General features: G+C 37.5%; 2 protein-coding genes across 2 annotated transcripts in view; one reads left to right on the plus strand and one right to left on the minus strand.

Moving 5' to 3' along the window:
- Positions 1–13: 13 nt before the first annotated feature.
- Positions 14–17,469, plus strand: part of LOC139949691 (meiotic recombination protein REC114-like) — a 44,241-nt gene continuing 26,785 nt past the window's right edge. The window contains exons 1-6 of the mRNA XM_071948170.1: positions 14–185; positions 1,087–1,173; positions 2,269–2,352; positions 3,254–3,385; positions 3,879–3,938; positions 4,372–4,552. Of these exons, the coding sequence (XP_071804271.1) occupies positions 51–185; positions 1,087–1,173; positions 2,269–2,352; positions 3,254–3,385; positions 3,879–3,938; positions 4,372–4,545 (672 nt within the window). The 5' untranslated portion in view covers positions 14–50 and the 3' untranslated portion in view covers positions 4,546–4,552. The remainder of the gene's footprint in view (positions 186–1,086; positions 1,174–2,268; positions 2,353–3,253; positions 3,386–3,878; positions 3,939–4,371; positions 4,553–17,469) is intronic.
- Positions 11,524–17,469, minus strand: part of LOC139949690 (zinc finger protein 704-like) — a 54,000-nt gene continuing 48,054 nt past the window's right edge. Inside the window, exons 6-9 of the mRNA XM_071948169.1 lie at positions 16,821–16,924; positions 14,845–15,097; positions 12,779–12,889; positions 11,524–11,771 (exon numbers count right to left, since the gene is read on the minus strand). Of these exons, the coding sequence (XP_071804270.1) occupies positions 11,532–11,771; positions 12,779–12,889; positions 14,845–15,097; positions 16,821–16,924 (708 nt within the window). The 3' untranslated portion in view covers positions 11,524–11,531. The remainder of the gene's footprint in view (positions 11,772–12,778; positions 12,890–14,844; positions 15,098–16,820; positions 16,925–17,469) is intronic.

Genomic DNA, 17,469 nt, shown 5'->3' on the forward strand with positions numbered 1-17,469 from the left:
GACACTTGAGGGCGCTGTTTAAGATAGGCGTGTGAAACTTTCACTGAAAGATGGCGCCGAACTCAAATCAGAGTGAATGGCGATTGCTTCGCTATGCACGATTCATTCGCTCTACTTCTACCGTGCAGACCTCCGTCCAACAAGTGGGCAAGGAAGGGGAGAAGCAACCTGAAGGGACGTGGAAGGTAAGAGAAAAAATATGAACGTTGGGTCAATTCTGTTTATGGTTCTCATTCTTTGTGTGGGATGTGCGTGTGTTTTGTGGTCGGACTCGGAGAGTGACACACCCCCTTTTTATTTTAGCCGCGTGTTAGCGTTACGTTAGCCCACCTTGTTGAGCTGTTCCGCTTTTAACATCGGTCTCATCACTGTCACCATTACAGTGATGAGACCGATGTTAAAAGCGGAGCCATTAACAGCTCAACAAGGTGGGCTAGCGTTACGTTAGCCTGTAAAGCTACAGCTATAGTAGTGTAATTATTGGTGGCGTAAATTTTTTATACATTTTTATCTACTGTATTTTTGTGTGTACTTTGTTAATTAATGTTATGCCTGAATAAAATATTAATAAATACATTCCCCTTAGTTACAACAAATTAATTGTAACGCTCCAGCGAGGGTCGCCTTTTAACTCACAATTCCTTTTCACGCTTATTGCAAATGCGCGTTCTGGAATCTGGAGACTGGAGTGAAGTGTTAACAGGGGTTACATCTGGGAAAAGTTTCCGCATGGCGCCACCACTTTTTCATTCGAAATGAAATAATATAGTATCTAATTTACCTCAATGAGATATCCCTTTTTGTAAAAATGAGTGAAAAAGTGGTGGCGCCATACGGAAAGTTATCCTACATCTGCTCTGGAAACTGTATAATAATTATTATACAGTAAAGCCCTTTTTGTTCAACTATACTATAGGCTACCACAAGGTATTATTTTGTCATAAACGCAATCAGAAGTTTACTGGCCCGACATTACAACATCTGGCCTGGGCCTGAAGTCCAGTGTCAATTCTAGCCCTGCTTAATAAAGCCTTAAGACTCTAGTGCTGTTTCCATACTCATAAACTTGTTTGTTTCTTTCTGCAGCATCAATCATGGAGTGATTCCGAGCCATTGATTCTTTCCATTCAAGATTCAAGTCATCTCCTCATTACTAGAGGCAAACTCATCCTGGTAAGAAACTTAAAGGCCGTGGACACTATTGGTAATTACTAAAAATAATTATTGGCATAAAACCTTACTTGGTGACGAGTAATGAGGAGAGGTTGATGGTATAAAACATTGTGAGAAACGGCTCCCTCTGAAGTGCCATAGTTTTAGAGAAAGATGTAATTTTCCACGAATTTGATTTCGAGACCTCAGATTTAGAACTTGAGGTCTCGAAATCAACCATCTAAACGCATCTTTTCCTTTGAATTTGCCCGGTGTGGGTGTGGGTGGGTTACTCCTAATCTCACTATGAGGTTCGTTTTGCTATCGCCTCCTTCGTGGAGACGATAGCGGAAGGAAGTTCATAGCTCTAGGAGTAGGTGTGGGTCAGGCCTTGAGTTTCATCCTTGAGAGGGCAAGGCTATTTTAATTTTGCACAAAGCACTTCCGTGGAAAAATCTAAAAAGTTTATGGGTACCTTTGAAGGGACACCTGGCCAAGACCAGGGTAACAGTGGCCTCCGTGAGCTTTGTGTAATTCTAGGCATGGTGGGTGGATTTAAATAAAATAACTGAAATTCGAAAATCAGATTTTATCAAAGAAAATGCATCTTGGAAAACCGAGTACAATTAAAAAATAAATCAAACTGCCAGTATTCCCCAATGTGACCTCTGACGTCACTCGAAACCAAATTATGATTTGCACGCATACTGCCGGGCAAAACCTTTGTGTTTTGGCAGCCAGCTAGAAAGTGTATGCAATCTTACCATGACTACGCGTCTTTTTGCCCGGCGAAACATGACGTATACAGTGTTTTGTCAACAGAGGGTGGTTTGAATGTAAACATGTCACATCGTCTATAGGAAACAAGACAAAATGTTCAGTGAGGAAAATCCCTAATGGGGAAAATCCACTTCGCATGCAAGGTTTTGGTCTGTGGTGGGATTCGAACCGAGGTCCACAGAGGTGAAAGGCAGGAAAAGAAACCACAGAGCCAACCTGATCAGTAATGGTTGAAACTCAGCCTCAATCTCTCATAAACCTATTGAGAAAAAGTTTTAAATAATGGAAATTTCAAACCAAGGATCAAAGGTCACTTACATGTAGTCTCCGTTACAGGAAAGTCATCCTCTGTTTGATGCTGAACATTACTTAAAAGCGGCTGCAAAAGGAGACTGTGTTCTCTTCCTCCAAAGAATAAAGGTGAGTCTTCAAAACATTTAAGGAAGAATTTGTCCACAAGTTTGTAGTATTTCTTAAAGGCAGTGGACACTATTGGTAACTGTCAAAGACTCGCCTTCACAGTTGGTGTTTCTCAACAACTGCATAAAATAACAAACCTGTGAAAATTTGAGCTAAATCGGTCATCGAACTTGCAAGATAATAGTGAAAGAAAAAAACACCCATGTCACACGAAGTTGTGTGCGTTTCGAGACCTCAAGTTCTAAATCTGAGGTCTCGAAATCAAATTCGTGGAAAATTACCTCTTTCTCAAAAACTAAGGCGCTTCAGAGGGAGCCGTTTCTCACAATTTGTTGTACCATCAACCTCTCCCCATTTCTCGTCACCAAGAAAGGTTTTATGCTAAAAATTATTTTTGGTAATTACTAAGAGTGTCCACTGCCTTTAATGGGACACATTGCCTTTGGATTGGGTGCTTTGGGCCATAAAAAGCATTCGTTATGAGATGCATTGTGGTGGGAAAGATGTTTTGAAAGTAGAATATTAATAAAAAATACATTTTGAACCCTATTTACTTAGGTTGATGAAACTTAGGTTTGTGCTTAATGTTTCCACTGACTAGTTGGCTGGCTCATTTCGTCATCTAGTCAATAGGTGCAGAACAGAGAAGAATGACTGAGTATGAGAAACTACGATGTTTATTTTGGTCAGTGTGACATGGTCAGTGAGGATGAGTGTGGCCAGAGGTACACAACAAAAACAAAAACACAAAAAAATATAAATTTGTCAAGTCCCAGACAGCCAGGCTGGACACTGATGTCTGGGTGGACATTGTATTAATTGGGATGGGTTGTGAGCCTGGGTGGTGGAAGTGTGAGGCACAACAAAACATAAGCTTACACTACTAACAACTTATTTTCAGAATGAGTGTAGGAAGTTCCGTGTGAAATTCAGACAAGACTCTTTCTCATCTACCCTGGAGGCCTGCGCTGATTGTCTGACCGTTCTCCGCTCATTTATAAAAGTCCAAGAAGAACCTGTGTCTCCATCTCAGGTGATTTAAGATTTCTAAAAACCAAAACAGTGGTTAAAGGCACCGAACACTATTTAGCATAAAAACTTACTTGGTAACGACCAATGGAGAGCTGCTGAAAGTATAAAATCTATTGAGAAACGACTCCCTCTGAAGTAACGCAGTTTTTGAGAAGGAAGTAATTTATCACTAAATAATTTTAAGTGAATTCGAGACATCAGCTGAGGTTTTGAATTCAAGGCATCATTTATATGGCGCTATATTTATAACAGAGCGCCTAACAGGGAGGGCAACACAAGAACAAAAGCAATACAAAAATGGACCAACGATAAACAACAAAAAAGAGGAACAAAAGTGTCTTGAGGAGGCCTTTTAACACAGCCAACGATACAGCTTCTCTCGCCTATAGTGCTTCCATGCTGCTACCTTTGCGTTGGTTTGATTTTGTACCAGTTATTAGCTGTAAAATAATCAATTTAATAATAAAATATTTGATGATTAATTTATTTGACAGAATGCCACAAGAGACAGACAGACGCTACAGGGAGAAGTATCACTTGGACTGGTTGCCAAGGTAACGGGTGCAGTTAGTGTTGCGTTGGGCATGATTGCATGGTGATGGTTACCAACAGAGTGTTGTAGCCAAGGCGGGCAGTGCCGGGCAACATTTTCTGCTTGGCAAAGCTTTGATTGGAACCAGTCACAAACTGTATATATTACATGGAATTTTGGCAGGTAACCTGTTTATGCTGAGCATGGATTCTCTGTGCTAAGCATTTTTGTGCTTTATGAAGCCGTGCCCAGGGTTTGATTTAACAAAGCATTAAAAGCACTAAACACTATTGGTAAATGAGCCTTTTTAGGCATCTGAAAGCACACACATTTGTGCAACAAGGGTGTTTTCTTCTTTCATTATTCTATTGCAACTTTGATGACATTTGTATATACTTATGCATATGTTGGGACACGCCAAATGAAAAGACTGGTTTTGATTCTTATCTCTACAGGTAGTAACTGGGAGTGCGACCTTTGACCTCCCAGCTGCCTACCACTTTGACCAATCATCCTGGACAGAAGACCGACTCAACGATGCCATCCATCTCTGCCTCTCTGATCCAACATTTCCCGCCTTCGTTGAATCAGTCGAGAAACAACTCAAGAAAATTGTAACAGAGGGATGAAAAAGAGGTATGTTGTGAAGAAGTGGATTGCTTTTGACATCTTCAGACATTTGTTTGTTACCGTTGCTTTCTATCGTAGATCTATCTTCCTTCAAGTACAGATCCTCTTCGGAGACTCCCAAGTAATGTCGTACCATATGCAGTGCAAAGGGTGCAGGTACGGGAGCGCGTAAGTAGTGGCGATACAAACTGGATGATGAAGGGGGGTGCAAGTTTATAAAAAAAAAAGGCAACAGCAATATTTAGAGGAGCCGCAGTGGCATCAATCGGCTCCTGAAAACTTCCTCTCATCTAAACCAGGGTGCAAACTTAACACTGGACCACAGGCCCAAGACTTTAGTTCTAGCCAGTAAACTCACTGTGACCAGACAAGCCCGGGGCGGTCTTTAGTTGAGTATTACAGGCTTGTATTGTCATCGTTGAGAGGGCAAGGCTATTTTCATTTTGAAAGGGGCATTTCCATTGGGAAATCTCAAAGTTAGTGAGAAACTTTTGGCCAAGACCACTGACAACAGAGTTCATAACGTCCTTGTAATTCAAGACCTGATATTAATACCCGAGTCTTTTAATATTGTTTTGAAATGTTGATATAAGATAAAATATCTTTAAATTAAATTGAAAAGGGAAGTATTCTTAAAACCCACGAAGACAGTTTAAATCTTAAATGGGTAACCCTCAAACGAATAAAGACTTTGAGTCTGATGAAATACCTTTCAATTCTATTGAGCAATGAAGAATACTTAATTTTCTTTACGGAAAACGACAATTATGACAAATCCTCTCGTACAAATCTTAGTGCCTGTCCAAATAAAAACAGTTGAAGGTATGTTATTAAGCTGAATCAGACAGTTCAAACTGTTTTTCATTTTGAAAACAGTTCAGCAACAAGCTGCTGTGTGGGTTTTTTAGCCCCAAATTCCAGCCCTGCCTTAACCACTTGGAGACAATGTCTTCATAAATTGCTAAACATGGCTTATGTGTTGTGAAGTATTCTTTGTTAAGTGTACGGTACCTCCATGTTCGGACATGATGATCTGTCTAACTTGGACAACAGCTGGTGCAAAAGTTTTCTCCGAAGAGATTTGTTGTCTGGCGTTATTATCAAAATTGGTTGGGCCTCACAATACCAAATACACAATATAAAAAGTTGCAATCAACTGCTAGTACATGTCCATAAAAATCTGAACCAAGACACACCGAAAAACAAGTACAAGCAAGGCAATTATTTCTTTTCTTCGGTTTTAAACCTTTTATTTGAGATTTTTGACTTTTAAAAAAAGTCACCTTTATTTACAAGTGTTTTATTTCGTTGTACAGCTGTTTATAAACCCTAATTTACAATATTTTGAGACAAAGTTATTTATATTGAGCTGTTCTCTTAAGGAGATTTTTTCTACTTTATTTTCATATTTATTTTGTTTTACGAGTTATTATTGATTTACTTCCATTATTTACCATAAATCATTAAAGAAACATTTTCTTTTTGATGCATAAAAGAGAAGGTGGTTTTACAAGATTTATCATATCAACTTAAATAAAAATTTAAAAACATTTTAAACATACCGAAACGCTACAGCATTTTGTCTTAACACAAACAAGGATTCAGAGGGGGTAGGTCTAGTTCATGTAACGACACATCCTCCCACTTGTAAGTCAATGTATGCAACCTTTGGATTTTGGATGAAAATTTTAATAAATTAAACTTTAAAAATATCTTGCATTGAAAAAAGAATTGAATCCGTCTTCTTCCTGCATCTATCTATTCCAGTGGAGATTATTTGCAAATTTGAAAACAAAAAAATAAAAATAACAAATCATAATTCACTTAATCTTAAGGTGTAATTTTTGTTAAAGCAAAAGTAAAAGACAATTTGGATTGTATGTACAACATAAAATAAGTCATTCTATCTCGACACGTGTGATATTTTGATGAGAGAAAAATACTTTGAAGGCGGAAGGCAAACACTTCATCCGTTGATATAAATACCAATCTGCTAAGCAATTTAGCTAAGCGCTTCACTGAATATTTCTACGATGTCTGAATCAGTTATTAGTCGCAATCTTGTAAAGAGACAAGTAGCTCGCTAAAATCCCAACCAGCAGTTAGTTTTAAGACACCAAGAGTAGAATTGAAAGAAATACTAAGTGGCTTCTGATTGAGAAGAAAAACATATGACCCAGACCTTGATTTTTTACAGAGTCAGCCAACATACCTGCCAACAAATCAGCCAGATTTTTTAGATTTAAGGTCGCGAAAAAGTGGCAAAAATTCAGAACATTCCTATTTCTGGCAAGAGAAAGCAATGAACAAAACCGAAAAGAGGGTGCCATTTGCTTGTGACAGAGAAGATTTTCTTGCGGGATACAGTGATTTGTTAATTTTGGTTTTACCCTTACACCGATGTGTGTTACCACTGTATACTCAGTACTTTCACAAGTTCTGTGAAAAAAAAATATCACAGGCATATAACTTGGGTGGGATTTGAACCCACAACCTTTGCTATTCTAGAGCAGTGTCTTACCAACTACATGTAGTTTGAATCCTACGTTTCCACAATGATTTGTGTCCATTGGTTTAAAAACTGTAAATTTGTACATGTATGTGTAAATGTAATATAACATATTACTCGCATGACTTCTTGATCCCGTAAATTGAGGTTTCAATGTTGGCTGGTATAGAATCACTCTACTTCACAAACCTTAACCTTGTCCAAAGCGGGCAAAAAATAAAACGACTTAAACTTTAAAGTGGTAAAAAAAAATGGAAAACAGCTTTACATTTACAGCAGTAAATTAACTACCAATGTGGCCATCATTTGCTAAACTAGTTGGTCTTCAGGAGTGCAAAGAACTCTCTTCAATAATTTAAAGAGACAGCAATTTGGAGCTCTCTTCTCAAAATTCTTTAAGGGTTTGGATGCTTTTTGTGGGACATAAAACAACAGATTTACAAAGCCTTTTTGAATTTGTGCGTATTGACCATAGAAATAGAACGTATGTTGTTATTCAGTGAAGTGCACATTTTAGGCGATGCGGTGTTTACACGTAAACCTAATGACCACCAACATGGTGAGCGTGGCATCAGTCGCTGCGTGTGACGCGCGCGGATCGTGTCCGCCATACCTCAAAAAGGCTCATTACACTTACACAGTTTGAAGATAATGATGGTAGAAAGCTTCCCTTAAAAAATAACTTACCGATGTGCTGTAGTTTTTCAGAAATGAGTAAAAATAGGTTTTGTCTCAGTGCAACGAAAACTATTTCAGCATGTAAAACATATTTTTGTGACATTTTTTTACTCGTTCTCAAAAACTGCAGCACCTCATTAAGTAAAAATTGTAGGTTCCCTTCCTACCATCAATATCGTCAAAGTGTGTAAGTTAAATGAAAATCTGTGGATATTGTGTTTTGTGTTACAAAAAGGTACTCTAATCCTGTAAAAGGAACTCTGCTTACTTCACAAAAATATTTATACTATAGATTTTCTGCAAAAATGCAGATGTAATGAGTGCATCAGTGCCTGATGTGCATTGTTAGTAGAAGAATTATTGATATACAAAATCCCTGATTCATAGATAACAGATTCAGGCTTGACAACAGCCGTCGATTGAAAACAATATCTAACAATAGATATGAAATATTACCACATGCATGTACATACAATAGATATGATCATTAATTAATGAACGTCATCAAGCAAGTGATACTAAATTACAAGTCATTATCTAACCGTCAGTTTTGTATTACATCTATTTTATATCAGAACAATGCCATTCATCTGTTGATGGTGAGAATCGTATCATACATTTCAAACATTTTACGAGGAGTCAGGCGCGCAATATCTGGTTGAAATAAACAAAGCACACAAAGTCAAAATGGTTATTTTAGTGAACAAACTACACCCGCTAGTTCGCAAGTAACAAGAACATTTACAAACAGTAAAAATAAATTTGTTTAATTCTCAAGAATGTGACATTACTTCAAAGGGATGGTAATGGTTTTTGGAAGAGAGTGTTAAAATACTTTTCATAGAAAAAGTTCACAACCTCGAGAAAATATTATTGGGTACTTTTATTTGTTAGTTTGCAAATATCTCTTGCCTTATAAAGTAAGAGAAATACAAACACAGCAATTTTCGTCAGAATAATGGCTTTAGATTTAACTATTTCCAAGGAAGATTGTAATAAAACTAGGCTTTTAGTTTTTTTCCTCTACATCATTTATAGAAATTACGGTGTAACAAACCAAGCATTGAGTGTGCAGCGCATACACCTCATGCTAGTATTCCATGTTATGTATCCAAGTTTCTTATCAAAAGTCTCTCTGGTCTAAAAGTAGATCATAATCTCAAATTCTGTTGTAAAATAAAACCGATAGAAAAAGGTTTTGAAGATATAAATCCAGAGTAAGATCTGTGTCAAAATCGTGACAGATTTTATGTTCTGAGTTTGGCTTCTTGTATTATAAGAGATATGAAAAGTAGAATGTGTTTTTTAGTCGCCAAGACACTCCAGGGAAATTGCAATTGGAAGAAGTTATGATTTTCATGTCTTAAAGGCAGTGGACACTATTGGTATTTACTCAAAATAGTTGTTAGCATACAACCTTACTTGCTAATGAGCAATGGTGAGCTGTTGATAGTATACAACATTATGAGAAACGGCTCCCACTGAAGTAGCATAGTTCTTGAGAAAGAGGTAATTTCTCACTCAAATAGTAAAAGACTTTGGCCAGAACCTGAAGCCCTTTTTAGGCCCATTTTAGGCACACCAATTTGTGCAACAAGGGTGTTTTTTCTTTCATTCTTATCTTAAAACTTTGATGACCAATTGGGCACAACTTTTCACAGGTTTGTTATTGTGTGCAATATGTTGTTTGTATACACCAAGTGAAAATACTGGTCTTTGAAAATTACCAAAGGTGTCCAGTGCCTTTAAGAAAGATGTGTGATAAAATGCAGCCACACAGTGTTGATATAAACCTGAGTAGAATGTCTTGATATTTTATTGTAAAATATGGTGTTGCCGAAACAGACAAACAAACGTATAAATAGAAATCATTCTTTGTACAATTAACTCTTTGTGAAGGCTAATACCCATACTGCGATTATCTGTTATTACTTCTGAAATTTTAAGTCACTTTTCTTCATTTTTGATTCCAACACATAAGATTGCAGAACTTTCTCACAAGCCCAAGTCAAATCTCACCTCAACTGACTTTCAGAAACGTTTCGTATAATCAGGTCACACTTTCTTCTTGATTTATTTCTAATTATTTTTAAAGTTCTATTTACATTTTTAGAGTTTACAGTAAGTGTGTAAGAACGTATTGAAACTATAAGGATTTTGATGAAGAACACAACTTCATCACACTCCCAGTATTGATAAGGTTGCAATATGACATAAATCGGCCATCTTAGTAAGCAATTTGGAGCTCACAGGAGTCACAGTCATGCATTACTGTGCACTTGATGCGCCTGCAAGCCAAAATGCAATTTGCAAGTGAAGATGACATCTACTTGGAACTATCAATTGTTTTTAAAATCTGACATAAAGACTTGTTTGTCTGAAACTGTACAAAACATGAAAAGTTTGGACATAAATAGAATTTCAGATGACTGGATTTTACAGGCATGTGAGATCTCATCTCTTGAGCTGGAATCTTTCAACATTTTATACGGTAGTTCGCACCGAAATTGAAGATACATCTCTGAAAATAGTTTGCAACATGATTGCAGGAGATGCCAACGTTGGTAACCCACTAGCCAGACAAGTTTACTTCTTTTTTTTCTTGTCGCCATTAATTCCTTTTTCATTTGTCACGGTCGTTAAAATCCACCCAAATGCCTCTTTGAATTGATGGATCAAAAACCATAAACTGTGGTATATACACAATGATTCTTTAGATATTTTGTACTAATATTTCAGCTACTTTACACTTCTTAATCAACATTGAATGAATGCATTTAATAAGAATACCATAGGAAAATACTGCATCCTCCAAGATTCTTAAGGCCTCGTCCCATATGAAATTGTTTACAGGTATCCAAGAGGAAACAAACTCTACTTGACCTCAAGAACTAAACCATGGCACCCACAGTAATTGCCATGGTGCCCTGTGCTTTTTGCTGTGGTGCCTTCCAATACAAATACAATCAGGGTCCAATTTCATAAAGCTGCTAAGCACAAAACTTTGCTAGCATAAAATTTCTTCCTTGATAAAAACAGGATTACCAACCAAATTTCCATTTGTTGCATATTGCTTGTTACTGGTATTCAGCTGTTGTTCGGAAGCTTATTGTGAAAATCACGTGGACATTTGGTTTGTAACCTTGTTTTTATCAAGGAAGAAATTTCATGCTAAGCAAATTTTTGTGCTAAGCAGCTCTATGTATGAAATTGAACCCAGGCCTTGAATCAACCACTGGCACCCACAGCAATTGCCGTGGTGCCCTGTGCTTTTTGCTTTGGTGCTCTTTGCAAGGTTCCAATACAAATTGACATTTTCCTTGTAGAATTTTTTCCTTTACCAGGTAGAAGAATGTCTTATGTGCTCCTTGTGAAGAGTGGTTGCTTCAAAGTTACCTGTAAACAGTGATTGCCATGTGTGACATAGCCTTTAGATAGCTGTTTTCCTTTAATAAAAGAAGGTTGTCAACTTTCTTGTGAGACCCACTTAACAAAAAGTTTTCTCTCTGAGTCAAAATCAGAGACTCTTTTTCAGCACTACAAATCGTACCTTTGGCTAATCACAGTCAAAGACTAATCATATAAATGGTTGTATAGGATAAAGGCACCAGAGCCTGCATGTTGTATCATGTAAACCACTACACAGTAATTATACACATAGTTACTGCACACCTCAAAACATTACACAGTAATTATACACTTAGTTACTGCACACCTCAAAAAGCTACAAGAGTGTTTCTCCATGAATCAAAACACATAGTCACAGTGTGACCCCACAAATAAAAATAAACCAGGGCACTAGCACGTAAAGCGAACGCACGCCTTCTTCCAGCGACACTGCGTACACCACAAGTCTCTCTTCTCCATCCCGTAGACTTTACGACACTTCTTTCCTTCTCGGCTCTTGGGGTGGTGACCGGGGGAGACGGAGCTTGAGGATGTGGCAAAATGGAGATGGGTCTTGGGAGACGCGGCTTGATGGAGTTGTTGACGCTGCTGGACGATGCTACTTGCCTTGGTACGGATCGGTGATGAATACTGTGTCAAAGCAAAGGAGGAATAAAGAATCCGATTTAATGACGATTTAGAAAATGTGGGGTGGTTTAAAGCCATTGGACCCTTTCGGTACAGAAAAAAAAAAAACAGTTCACAGATTTACAAATAATTTACAGGGTTTACAGAAGGTAATGGTGAAAGACTTCTCTTGAAATATTAGTCCATGAAATGCTTTACTTTTTGAGAAAACGGTAAAACAATATAAATTCTCGTTAACGAGAATTACGGATTTGTTATAAACACATGTCATGACACGGCGAAACGCGCGAAAACAGGAGTAAGTTTTCCCGTTATTTTCTCCTGACTCCGATGTCCGATTGAGCCTAGATTTCCACAGGTTTGTTATTTGATATAGAAGATGTGATACACGAAGTGTGGGCCTTGGACAATACTGTTTACCGAAAGGGTCCAATGGCTTTAAGGTTCTCTGGGTAAATGTTTACACATCGAGCGTTTATGGCTTGTTGCTTGTTGAACTGTGGCTGTGGCTATTACTTGGAGTTAATCAGTCTGCTGCAGTGTGGATATAGCTTATGGCTAATCAACCTGCTGTGGCTATTGTAGCCTGTGACTGTAGCTTTCATGGCTCATCAGCATGCCACTGTGGCTACGGCCAGGGGCTAATCAGCCTGCCAATGTGTCCATGACTTGTGGCTATGAATTGTGGATTATCAGACTGCGGCTGTTGCTTGAGGCTAATCAGACTCTGACTGTGGCTATAGCTTGTAGCTTATCAGCCTATCCATGGATGTGGCTATTGCAATTGTGGCTATTGAGCCTGCAGAAGTGGCTATTGCTTGCGGCTAATCAGCCTGTGGATGTGGCTTTTGCTTATGACTAAAGAGCCTGCTGCTGTTGCTACAAATTGATTGAGTGTAAGTTGCTAAAAATTGATTGAGTGTAAATAAAGTATTGATTAATTTACCAACTGAAATGAAACAAACTTACAGTGGCCAAACTACAGCCAAATCACAACTCCAGATTCTTACCTGGCCCGTTCCATTTGCCGGGAAAGGGGTGATAAATGTGGTAGGAGGAGGGGATGTCGTCTGCCAAGTAAAAGTTGTCTGTTGCTGCAAGACTTGACTGGGTTGTGTAACCTAGAAAATAGAATCATGTGGGAGAAACTGTCAATCAAGGCCTTAGAATCCCTGACCTGTTGACCTGTACACATCAGTGAAACCTATCAAAATGTACATCGCACAAAATAGTTAATGGCCGATGTTCCCACCTTAACAGAGACCTCTGGAAGGCTTTAATGACAACAAAACATACTTCAACAAGTAAAATATGTGTTGTGTTATCCTTTAACCTTCAGGAGAGACTGCTAGGGTCGATATGTCAGACCAAATTACTTGGTCTGGTAAGTAGTTTGCAACATCAGCCAATTATATTTTCTCAAAATGAAATTTTCTGTGTGAAAAAGCAGGCAATGCAAAATATGTTTCCCTGACGTCTTATCATTCAGAGTCAAGTGGCAACAATTTGGATTTAGTACTAAGAACAACTTTGAATTGTTTGAGTTTTGAAAGTCACTGTCCAAAGAAATGTACCGGTGGATTGTGAAGTTTTCTTGGTGCATGTGAAGTTAACTTCTGGATTTGGAAGTTTATATGTCATTTGTGGCTTGTGAAATTAACTTGGTTACTGTGACGTTAACTTCTGGATTTGGAAGTTTACATGTCATTTGTGGCTTGAGAAGTTAACTTGGTTACTGTGAAGTTAATTTCTGGATTTGGAAGTTTACATGTCATTTGTGGCTTGTGAAGTTAACTTGGTTACTGTGAAGTTAACTTCTGGATTTGGAAGTTTACATGTCATTTGTGGCGTTGTGAAGTTAACTTGGTTACTGTGAAGTTAACTTCTGGATTTGGAAGTTTACATGTCATTTGTGGCTTGTGAAATTAACTTGGTTACTGTGAAGTTAACTTCTGGATTTGGAAGTTTACATGTCATTTGTGGCTTGTGAAGTTAACTTGGTTACTGTGAAGTTAACTTCTGGATTTGGAAGTTTACATGTCATTTGTGGCTTGTGAAGTTAACTTGGTTACTGTGAAGTTAACTTCTGGATTTGGAAGTTTACATGTCGTTTGTGGCTTGTGAAGTTAACTTGGTTACTGTGAAGTTAACTTCTGGATTTGGAAGTTTACATGTCGTTTGTGGCTTGTGAAGTTAACTTCTGGATTTGGAAGTTTACATGTCATTTGTGGCTTGTGAAGTTAACTTGGTTACTGTGAAGTTAACTTCTGGATTTGGAAGTTTACATGTCGTTTGTGGCTTGTGAAGTTAACTTCTGGATTTGGAAGTTTACATGTCATTTGTGGCTTGTGAAGTTAACTTGGTTACTGTGAAGTTAACTTCTGGATTTGGAAGTTTACATGTCATTTGTGGCTTGTGAAGTTAACTTGGTTACTGTGAAGTTAACTTCTGGATTTGGAAGTTTACATGTCATTTGTGGCTTGTGAAGTTAACTTGGTTACTGTGAAGTTAACTTCTGGATTTGGAAGTTTACATGTCGTTTGTGGCTTGTGAAGTTAACTTGGTTACTGTGAAGTTAACTTCTGGATTTGGAAGTTTACATGTCGTTTGTGGCTTGTGAAGTTAACTTGGTTACTGTGAAGTTAACTTCTGGATTTGGAAGTTTACATGTCATTTGTGGCTTGTGAAGTTAACTTGGTTACTGTGAAGTTAACTTCTGGATTTGGAAGTTTACATGTCATTTGTGGCTTGTGAAGTTAACTTGGTTACTGTGAAGTTAACTTCTGGATTTGGAAGTTTACTTGTGATTTGTGGCTTGTGAAGTTAACTTCAGGATTTGGAAGTTTACTTGTGATTTGTGGCTTGTTAAATTTAAATGTGGCTCGTTAAATTTACTTGTGGCTTGTGAAGTTAACTTCTGGATTCGGAAGTTTACTTATTGCTTGTGAAGTTTAAATGTGGCTTGTGAAGTTTACTCATGGCTTGTAAAGTTAATTTGGGGCTTTTGAAGTTCACTGACAGATTGTGAAGTTTACTCAATAATTGTTATAAATATAAAATAAAACTCCATTCTTACCATCATGACACTCTTTTGAAAGTTCGGCACAGCCTGACCTTTGACCTCATCCTGACATGTCCTGTTGTTGCCATTGTTGTCTGTGTGTATTTCAGGGTTCTCGTACGGGGGTCTGACCATATCCATATGGCTTAGCGTAGGGGGTGGGGAGGAGGTGTACATATCGGCAAACATGTCGGACATGCTATCCACCGTCGTCTCAACTTCTGTGTAGTAGAACTCCTCCTCATGGCTGCTACTGGACGCTTTTAACCTAAACGAGATAACGAGATAAATAACATAATGAGATAAGTAACATATTGAGACTCCATAACGAAATAAATAACAATAAATATTTGGTTTGCGGTAACACCATGTGTGTGTTTACTTGCCAGGTTGATTATGTTCTTTTGAGAACTTGTCTTGCTTTATATTCTACAACTGGTGACGAGTAATGGGGAGAGGTTGATAGTATAAAACATTGTGAGAAACGGCTCCCTCTGAAGTGTCGTAGTTTTTGAGAAAGAAGTAATTTTCCACGAATTTGATTTAGAGACTTTAGATTTAGGGACATTTTGAAATCAAGCATCTAATCAAGCAACTACCAATAGTGTCCAGTGTCTTTAAGCAGAAAATGCTGCTTAAATATTTTCTGCTTTACAGAACATTTAAAAAAAGACAAAACAAAAAAACAATCCAGCCACTGTAAACACAGAAGCTACATACTAATCAAAGGAATTATTATAAAGGCAATCAGGTGCAGAAAACAAAGAAGAATCCAGAATCCCCGCTACAACACCTGTCCCTACAACCACTTCACGAAGTGTCAAAATATTAAGATTTGATCAACTCCGAACAAAGGCCAGCAGACCCAAATACTAATCAAAGTCAATATTTTCCACCGGTAACTTAAAAATTCAAACATTCTCGTCCTGACCATTACACAACTCAGCAGATCGTTTACATAACAACAAGTGTTTACCCTCCTTAGATCACATGGTGAACAACACGGCATACAAAGTCCATCAGACGTTTTTATCACTTGTTGTTTACCGACCCAATTACCAAAAATGAAGAATGAACTAACTGGCATCACAAATTAAGGGAAAATATTTACCACTAGTGACAACCGATTTTCTTGATAATTTTTGTCTCATGATATTTACTAACATTATGATTGTTTTTTTATATTTTATCGATAATCAACTCTGGAGTGATTTTTGGGAAAACAAAATTGAAGATTACAAAGAATCTATGAAATAAAATTTAAACCACAAAATTTTACAGATAATTATCAACTCTCTTCTCCCCTAGACAAAGGGTAACAAATGGCGGGGAAAAAAGGGAGAAAAAAATGCATTCCAGGGAGTTTCTGACTCATCCACTTTTTCTCCCAACTTTATTTTGACAATCTAATCATTGAAAGAAGGCTGGTTGCCATGGAAATGACTGAATCTCAAAAACCATGTTTTGGAATTAAATAATTGACTTTGCGTGGTCTAGCAGGTGCATTCAAAGATGTTTATGAGCCTGGATGGACTTTGTACCATGTTGTCAAATGTAATACAATCAATTAAATGGGTCGTTGGTGGGAAATATCCTTTAGGAGAAAAAAGCCAAAAATAGGCCAACAGGGGTGAAATTTAAACATTTTTTTTTTTTTTAAATTGAATGCCAAAATATATATGTCTCATTTTGTAATGGCAACTTCCTTTATGATCATCGGAGTCGGGAGAAAATAACAGGTAAACCCACCCTTGTTTCCGCACGTTTCGCCATGTCATGACATGTGTTTAAAATAAATCCGTTATTCTCGATATCGAGAATTGATAATTGTTTTAATGTTTTCTCAAAAAGGAAAACATTACATGGAATAATATTTCAAGAGAAGTCTTTTACCATTTACCTTCTGTAAACTCTGTAAGTTATTTGTAAATCTGTGAACTTTCATTTTTTCTTCTGATGAAAAAAAACGTAGAAATGAACTCCCTGCTTACCTGAGATGTTGAGTCCTGATGTGTCTCTCAATCCCCTGTACAGTACACAACATCTTATCACATCCTTGCCATGTGCATCTGTAGACCGTCTTGGTCGGCGAAACCTGTACATGAAAACAATAAGAAGCAACTAAGATTAGGGCTAGATTGCTCAGTTAAATTATATTGCATACATCTTCATTCACAGTGAGTAGGGATTCATGTCATGGGGGAAAAAAATTGATCTTTGAAAACCCTTTAATAAAAAGAATCAAAACCCTTTAAAGACAGTGGACACACAAAAAATATCTCAAAATATGCATGAAATAACAAACCTGTGAAAATTTGAGCTCAATTGGTCGTCGAAGTTGCGAGATAATAATGAAAGAAAAAACACCCTTGTCACACGAAGTTGTGTGCGTTTAGATGGTTGATTTCGAGACCTCAAGTTCTAAACTTGAGGTCTCGAAATCAAATTCGTGGAAAATTACTTCTTTCCCGAAAACTACTCCACTTCAGAGGGAGCTGTTTCTCACAATGTTTTATATTACCAACCTCTCCCCATTACTCGTTACCAAGTAAGGTTTCCTGCTAATAAATATTTTGAGTAATTACCAATAGTGTCCACTGCCTTTAATAAAAAACTTGAACACATGGTTGCTTTCATCAT

Source organism: Asterias amurensis, chromosome 17 (assembly GCF_032118995.1).
Source record: "Asterias amurensis chromosome 17, ASM3211899v1".
Lineage (NCBI taxonomy): Eukaryota > Metazoa > Echinodermata > Asteroidea > Forcipulatida > Asteriidae > Asterias > Asterias amurensis.